We start from the raw sequence: 8,965 nt of genomic DNA, 5'->3' as shown, positions 1-8,965 counted from the left end.
TCTAACATAACTTTTCTATTACTTATATATGATAACACATATACATATGCATTTCTAATTCTTACTTCTATTGGTTACTAGTTAACCCATCTATATTATAATATCAGGTGACACGCTCTTTATTATAATTTTTACACTTCTTATGTTAATTCTTAATGACCTAACTTACAATATTTTCCAGACTGCTTTAATGATATGCGGTTATCTTTCGTCATTGCGGTTTAGCCATGCGGTTTCCGTAGCTCACAATAGAAGCTGCTTGCTTGCAATTTTTATCATACTGTCAGCATTTTTATTCAAGGGTCAGATAGTGATCACCAGAATGTCAATCGCTGACTTCTCAACCTCCTTGAAGCATTCTGGGAGTTTTAGTGCGTTGTTAAGTATGCTAGGCCTTGCTTAGCATAAGCACTCTCTCACATCACCCCTTCCTCCTCGATAAAAATTGCTATTTCTGATTTAGAAAGCTTAACATATCCTTGTAAATAAGGATAACAACATTTTAACAAAACTCCAACTGCAATACAAATTACAAGAAGACCTAAAATGACAACAAAAATCCACATACTGTCCCCCATTTGCCAAATAAGATTAGACGTTCCCTCTGTAACTCTATTGGAGGTCTGCATATGTTTGACAATTGTTTCCTTAGCTTGTTGGGCAATATCACCCAGCCAAGTAAAAAGGTTTACTAAGTCCTTCCAAGATTGCCTGCAAGTATTCGGGAGTTTGACTAGTGGTTGAAACAGTTTGATAAATCACAGAAATAAACTTAGTTAAATCTTCTTTTATGTATTCTCCTGAAGAGAGCCACAGTTCTAGTTCATTGCCCAACCTTTGGAGTTTCAACACATCAATTCCCTGGTTATGTAATGTTAAATCTAAATCGCTTAATAATATTTGCCAAAAATCTGCTTGGAGTAAATTAGATTCTTGTATTATCACATGTGCTTTTCCATGATGAATATAAATACTGTGTCCTTTATATGTAACTAAAGAACTTCCGTGAATAACAGAACAATTAAAATTGAGGCATAAGACGGTACCTGAAGTAAATTTCCATGTACGCACCCCTCTCTGTTTTAAAGTTAGGTGTCTGACAATCTCCCACAGCCGATATGGGAGCGACATCTGCTGTCCGTCTTGGATCTTGCTGCACACATAATGTTAAGTAGTGTTAGTCAAGCACTTGGCCCGACTATCCTGATTACATATTACTAATAATGGCTGTATCATTTGAGGAGCAAATAAGCGACACATTATTCCATCAGGAATTAAACATTCAGTGGTTATTCGACCTGTCGATTCTTCCAAAATGCCTCCTGGTGGGGTACAAAATTGTAATGGATTCAATCCACCTATTTTTGGAGTTTTTGCCAGAACAGCCGTTAACAACAACTTGCAAACTGTAATATTATTAACCAATTGATTGCAAGGGTGTTCCCGAATTATTTTCCGTAATGTTCTTCCATACATTGAAGTTCGGTTTACTTGATCTAAGTCAATGGAAACTAATTGTTGCATCTTTCTTCCCAAGTTTTGGGTATACGTAACAATGCTCTGTAATAATTCAGTGTTATTTTTGGTCATTGTCAATTGGCTAATTTGAGCGAGTAATCTTTTCTGCTTACAGACCATTTCTAGTGTAATTTTTTGTGGGGGGTTCATAGAACTGTGGTAACAATCTAAAATTGAATGTAGTTGTGTCAAATCATTATGAGGTAATATTAGCGTCAAATTCAATTTCCAATGGTGTTGAGCATACCATAATGAAGCATTTAAAGATGTCTCATTCTGGGTAGTGCTCCATTCATCGACAGCTGAATCTATCTGCCACGTATCGGGGTCTATAACGTAATATCCTTCTATTTGCCTTATCCGATATGGTTGATCCGCTCCTAATATCATACCAGTAGCTCCATACACATACGTAAAGTCGTTTAAGTAAAAGCATGAAGAGCAGTTACTATATTGTGAGCAGTTATTCATATTTCTTTCCCAACAGTTAGACTTATACCAGATCCATGATAAGTCCGTATTATTTAGTACAGGATAACTACCTGAATAGTTTTTATTTTGCTCATACTTAGAAGTTCCTGCAATAAGAGAAAAGTTATGTATCTGACACCCTTTCCCTAATGGTAAGTTAACTACTTTGACAGTAATATTGGCCTTTTGACACCAATTATGAGATAATACCTGTTCAAACGTTGAATAACAGGTTTCAGGTAATGTAACAAAAGTACCCGTAGTATTTACATAATTACAATTAGTAACATTATATGAACATAAAGGGTTCCAAGTACCATTACAATATCTTCTTATAGGATCATTTTGTTGAATCACTGGGACTGAACATTGATCCCGCTAGCACCCCCTGCCATGCCATGCCAAATTAGGAGATCCAGCACCCTCTGATTCTCACCGGCCACGTCTTTGATGACATATAATTTAATATGGGAGGCTGCCTTTGATCTCCTAGTCCTGGGTGTTATAATTGTCCGGGCTTGTACTCCCTATGGGTGACCTGGTGCCCCCTAGCCTTATGGGCTATGCGTGCCTCTTACCTCCCCTTTAGCATGCCCCAAGCCTTGCAGCTGTTCCGGACGTTGTCTGGTCACTTGTGCCTTGCCTGGCACCCTGGGCTTGTCATGCAACCCACGCCCTTCCTCGGGCACCCCTGGGCTTGTCACGCAACCGACACCCCTTGCTCTAGCGCCCCTGTGTTCGCTAGCCCTCGCCCCTCTCTGGGGCCTACTCATGTGTTCGCCCTTCTTCAGGGTCTAATCGCACGCGCCAGCCCGGCCTCGGGTCTCCACCTGCGCGCTCGCCCTACTCCGGGATTTTAATCGTGCTTCTCGTGCCCTCGCCCTCGCTGGGGCCTATGTCCATGCTTCTTGCGCCCTTGCCCTTCTCTGGGGCTTGTCCCGTGCTTCTCGCGCCCTTGCCCTTCTCTGGGGCTTACTTGTGTGTTCGCCCTTCTTCAGGCTCTAATCGCACGTGCCGGCCCGGCCTCGGGCCTCCACCTGCGTGCTCGCCCTACTCCGGGCTTTTAATCGCGCTTCTCGTGCTCGCTCTTGCTGGGGCCTACGTCCACGCTCCTCGCGCCCTCGCCCTTCTCTGGGGCTTGTCCCACACTCCTCGCGCCCTCGCTGCACAAGCCCAGTCTTGCCCCATCCGGGGTTTGGCTAGTGTAATCGCCCTCTTCAGGCTCTCACCCGCACGCTCCGGCCTTGCCTCAGGCCTCTAACCGCATGCCTGCCCTACTCCGGCCTCTTACACTCACCTGCACTCGGGCCTATACACGCGCTTTCCAAACTATTGCCCTCTCTGGGCTCTGTCCCACGCTAAACCGCACTCGGGGCTCAGGTGGCACGCAGCCGTGCCTGGCCCCCTGACCCTTCTCGGGGTCCTTCACCCGACTGGGCAGAATACCGCCCTCGGGCTGGGTTCTCAACCCCCACACATCGCGCCACACCGGCGCCAAACAGCCGTGCCACCCAGACCCTGCTCTGTGCCGGAACAGGGCACTCAGGAACCCCCGGACTACTGGGGAGCTCCCGTGAGGCCTCCTCGCACCCCTACAGCCTCACCCGGTCCTCCGGTGGTATCACAGCAAAACCAAAGCCTCCCCCTCCAGGGCTACCATAACTTCTCAAAACAACAACGACACGCAAAGCCTCTCGGCCATAACACAAACTTCCAGCCAACCCGGCTGTAACCCAAAATGAGCCTACCAGCTATAAAACTCCACGCTGCCCTGGCTCTCCTTCAGGCCTCCCTGTCAGAGGCCTCTCCTTCCCAGGCCATTCTGCAGGCACTCACGCGGTCACGCAACGTTCAGCTCTATAGCAGAGCTGTTGCTTCTCAGGCTGCTAGATGGTAACTGCCCTGCTCTGTCCCTCTGCAGAGCTCCCGCTTCTCAGGCTGCAAGATGGTAACTGCCCTGCTCTGTCCCTCTGCAGAGCTCCAGCTTCTCAGGCTGCGAGATGGTAACTGCCCTGCTCTGTCCCTCTGCAGAGCTCCTGCTTCTCAGGCTGCGAGATGGTAACTGCCAGCTGGGCTCCGGCCTGGGCTGTTTATAAAGGCCCGGCCCTGCCCCTTGGCAGTCAGCTGACCCAACTCTGTTGCCTAAGCACTGCCTTCAGCTGCGCTGCCCTGCTGATTGGCAGCTAAGCCTGCATTGCCCCTACTAGTAACAAGCACCCTAGTGCTCCACTACAATGTCCAAGGAATCTTCCAATTCTGAAGAACTGCATCGGTTATGTTACATTGGTTCATAGTCCAAAAAACTGTAAGCTTTCCAATGGGTGTATTTAAAGTCAGTCCATCCATTCCCGTAAGATTATAAACCAGAGTTCTATTCCCGTCCAACTTACAGTAGAAATGTCCGAAACATCCAGCAGGAATGCCCGAATCATTAATCCATTGCATATAGAGGTCGGTAGTAAAGTTAGTTCCATTGAGTACTATAAAACATGTCGTATTAACCCAACATGTCAAATCTTGTGTACAGTCTGTACACTTATCTTCAGCATTCATGAGGACAAACAATCCCAGGATACATAGAAATATTTTGATGCTTTCCATAATGACAATATTTTTCTTCTTCCTGCAATTTAAACACAAGGGAAGCACTCGCTTCTCGATTACTTTTGGATGAACTTGCATTTTGTAATATGTACAATATGTTCTTTCCCCTCAGAGTCTTTGAGCCGCACAATTGTAGGTGACAGCCATTCAAAAACTTTTCCCAATTGTCTGGCCTTGGACTGAGGAATACGAAATCAAGTTTCAGTATCAGGCGGAAATTTTACCTGGTTTCTATGCTTTTGTACTATCATCTGAGGAAAAGGTACATAATTTAAACCATAACTTAAATTATAAATAATTACACACTTTAAATAAATTTTGGTCCATCCTTTAAAATTTTCCAAATTTAATTCTTTACGCAACAAGTTCTTAAAGATTCCATTTGCTCTCTCTATCACCCCATTACTCTGCGGAGTATATGGCACAACATATTGTATGTGTATTCTAGGATAAGTATTATCACAATAATTTTGAAATTTCCTAGAAGTGAAAGCTGGCTCATTATCGCATAAAATCTGCCCAGGTTGTCCTTTACTAGCTAAACACAGTTGCAATGCTTTAATAGTATTAGAGGAACTTAAATTTCTTTGAGGCACGACCATTAGGGTACGCGTGGCTAAGTCGATACATGTTAAGGCATATTTATAGTCTTTCGCTCCCTGTAATGGCCCTATGTGGTCAATTTGCCAGACCTCATTCAAAATATATTTAGCTGGGTCATAAGCCCCTTTTTGCCATTTATTGTGGGTTCCTTGTATATTCCATTTATGACAAATATCACACCATTTTAATACATTCTTTACCTGTTGGACCATAGGTACCGGTTTTCCAGTTTCATATTTCCTTATTAAATTATACAGTCTTACTGGTCCCAGATGTCCCAATTTCTCATGAATATCCATAACTCTATTGGCCAATTCAATATCAGAATCCAGCGTCATCATGTTCCAGGCTGGTTCTATTACCCGATCAAAGGTGTTATCTTTGTGTGAGATAAATTTACACAATAACAAAATTTTATCCAATCTCTGTATTTGCTTTTTAATATCCATCCAGAGTTTCTGATGATTATGTGTAATTTCAGAAAATTCTGGTTTATGGATAATCAACAGTCTGTTGATCCCATATTGAGTATCTAATCCTAAAACAATCTGTTCCAAAGAATGATTAATTGCGCAATGTTGTAAGGCGCATAAGATACCGAATCCCTCATTGTACTGTGCGTTTTCATTGTTATATCTTCGGGCTTTTAGTTGACATTTTTGACAAACTGTCACACACCCTGTATTACTTCCATCGGAAAAAATCCATGCAGGTGGATCCGTATCATTACCCATCCTGGCCCATTGCCATTCCACAAAACCTGACAAAAAAGTCTCTATTGAAAGAAGATTAAATTCCTTGACGCAAGATATTAACATTTCTAATTTCCGAGCTATCTTTAATTTGGGAAAATGAGGCCAAATATAATTCCAGTCTGAATTCCAGATTAATCGCAAATCCAAATATTGAGTAAATATCTGATATTGGCAAATTTCTAATTCTAATAACCCACTGCCATGTTTTGTCAAAACACAAGCTTCTTGTTCTGCATAAGTAAGAGTTTTCCATGCAGATGGAATGTTGGCACCTGTTATCCAAACCAGCTGCCCCTTTTGGAAAACTTTAATTTGGTATATACCTTGAATTACCAAAATATAAACATCAGCCACAACAAGGGGCTGTGGATGAGTTAATTCCAGAGCAGAATGTAAGATGCGATTTGCCAATCGTGTTCCTTCTCGTAATTTTTCTTGCAAAGTAAACTTCGAAAAATCTGCAGTTTTACGAATTCCTGCAGATAATAATTTAACGGCCATGGGAACTTCATGATGTTCGTCTCGCAATTAATTTAGTATCCCTGTAATTTTTTGGCATTCTTTTTTTAGTAGTTGGAACTTGTAATTCCGTTTGCCATTGATACTTAGCTTGCCATGCTAAATCCGCCCTAATCTGTTCTGGTGTCCATGTTTTCCCCAACCATTGTATTGTCTGGGCTGGTCCTTGTTTTTTCTCTAAATTAATTCAAAAGTCATGGGCATTTAAAATTTCTTCAACTTGATCAATTAACTTTAAGCATTTTTCTTTCCCCTCAGTACAGAGGAAAATATCATCAATATATACAAAAACGCCCTCAATTCCTGCTATTAAACTATTTACAGACTGTGAAGCGATGCCTGGAGAATTGTGCCATCCCATTGGTAATCTAGTAAATCCGTATTGAACCCCTCACCATGTAATACTCATGACCCTTTCCGGATCTTCCAACGGAATACTATAGAACATTTGGCTTAAATCCAATACTGCCATAAAAGGATTTATCATCTGCGCCAAAGTTTTTCGTACCTGTAACTCTAAACGAGGTTTGTGTGCCACTGCTCCCCCTCCCAAAAACGTTGTAGATTGGTTTACCTTCCTTAAGTCTATTACTACTTGTGGTTTACTTCCACTAAATACTACAAAAATAGGGGAATTATGTGGGCTAATTTGTTTAATTAGTATTCCTTTGTCTTGTAAATCCGATAACCATTGATCTATGATTGCATGTGAATCTTTCTTAATTGGAAATTGAGGTGTATAGATAGGTCCCCTTTTAATGGGATAACGGGGGCATTGGCGACATTTTGACTTTTCTGCAAAGTTTAAAATCAGAAGCTGAAAAATTATATTTCATATTATCTATTCCTAAAATACAGTGTTTGAGTCCCTGAACCCTGTAAGCTTTAACTCGTCTCCCTTCTAGATTGCCGAGAACTTCATACGCTATTCCATGGCCTGTCACGGCTGATATTCCACTAATTTTCCCTGTCTCTATCCCTCCTTCAGTGACTGCTGTAATTTGTGCACCTGTGTCTAATAAGAATAATTTACTTTTTCATTCCCATTGTAAAAAGGCAAAAGGTCTAAAATCACCATCATCGCGGGGTTCTGTAGCCAGAGAAAGTTGCTCCATCCGTCGTGAGGCACAACAACCCCCCTCCTGGCTATCCTATTGCAATAAATCCACGTCTTCCTGGCTGTCCAATTGGGCAACCTTTCTATTTTCCCTAGACTGAGTCTTGGGATTTTGCCCCTGGGGAATATCCTTATACCCCATCTGTCGTGCTCTACGTTCAAGCATCCAATCTGGTTTTCCATTCCAGGTGGTCATGTCATCCCCTTTTTCTCTAAGAAATTTCCACCACGTGTTTCGTCTTGGTTCTGTCTTTTTATATGGGGGAACAGTCGCGTTTCTTCTGTACGAGTTATACGCGTGTCCGCTTTCCCCGACATTGTTAACAGCCATTACTTGTCTGGGGGACTTACGCTCCTTCGAGAACAAGTCCCAAATTCCTTCCATAACATCCCTAATTCTTCGTCTGCCACTGGCCAAGATCAAAGTTCGAATTGCTTCAGAAACTTCACAGTTTTGATTTACTAATTTAGGATAGGGTAAAACAGTGGTATCATGATTCCACTGTCCGCATTCTGGGCCCCAATTACCGACAAACATTGTGCTTACTGATAGTGCTAACATTAAGTAATATAGATCATCTGGGTCATGAGCTTTTTTAACAAGTAATTCAAACATCTGAAACCCACCTCCTTGCCTGGCTGTCCATAAGTGCCACCAGACAAAATATTGATAGTCCAATCTATCTTGAATGGGTTGCTGAACTGCACGTCATGCATTCCAGGGAGGTACATCTGTAGGGACTACATGTTGGGGTGAAGCTGAATATACTATACGTGTTTCTTCTGGGGTTAGCTGGGTAAATTCCTCTCCTGCCCTGAATATGTTTATTAATCCCTGAATAAAACTTCCTCCATATTGTTGTCGAACCAGACGTTTCAATTTTGCCAGTTCATCAGGAGAAAAATTACGAAGACTAGTAGAAGTGCTAATAACTGGTGCTGGAGCTTCTCCTTGATCATTTGCAGGGCCCTGCTGGGATCTTACCTCACTTTTAACTACTGGATATACCTGGGTAGCTATCGCCGATTCATACTCAGGGGGATCTAAAAGAGGGGCTGAAGGTATTGTTTTCAGTTTTTCTGGCATCTTTGATAATTGTAATAATTTTGCAGTCATGGCTATTAGAGCCTTTTTAGTATTATTTACATCTTTAACCATCTGATTGCTCAATGCCTCAAACAGAAGGGTCTGAAGTTCTGTCTTAGCCAAGTGATATTTCCCTTTGGTCTCTTTAATCAAAGGAGGAACATCTGTCCTGTCCTCTGCAATTTTAAACATGGCTATTATTATGCGTTTGCGTTCTTCCATATCCTTTGGAGGTGGTATAGGAATACCAGCCAGCTTATACACTTCGTGCAACGATCCGTCCTGTAATAA

General features: G+C 42.3%; 1 protein-coding gene across 1 annotated transcript in view; it reads right to left on the bottom strand.

Annotated features, from left to right (window-relative positions):
* The window catches only part of MAP3K9 (mitogen-activated protein kinase kinase kinase 9), a 193,397-nt gene extending 185,272 nt beyond the window's left edge, over positions 1-8,125 (bottom strand). Inside the window, exons 1-3 of the mRNA XM_019519944.1 lie at positions 7,744-8,125; positions 6,285-6,427; positions 5,397-5,744 (exon numbers count right to left, since the gene is read on the bottom strand). Of these exons, the coding sequence (XP_019375489.1) occupies positions 5,397-5,744; positions 6,285-6,427; positions 7,744-8,125 (873 nt within the window). The remainder of the gene's footprint in view (positions 1-5,396; positions 5,745-6,284; positions 6,428-7,743) is intronic.
* Between the last annotated feature and the right edge of the window lie 840 nt (positions 8,126-8,965).

This window comes from Gavialis gangeticus, unplaced genomic scaffold, assembly GCF_001723915.1.
Source record: "Gavialis gangeticus isolate Ggan-Ray unplaced genomic scaffold, GavGan_comp1, whole genome shotgun sequence".
NCBI classification, from domain to species: domain Eukaryota; kingdom Metazoa; phylum Chordata; order Crocodylia; family Gavialidae; genus Gavialis; species Gavialis gangeticus.
Note: the sequence above shows the minus strand (reverse complement) of the source record. Positions and strands in the feature narration are given on the sequence as shown.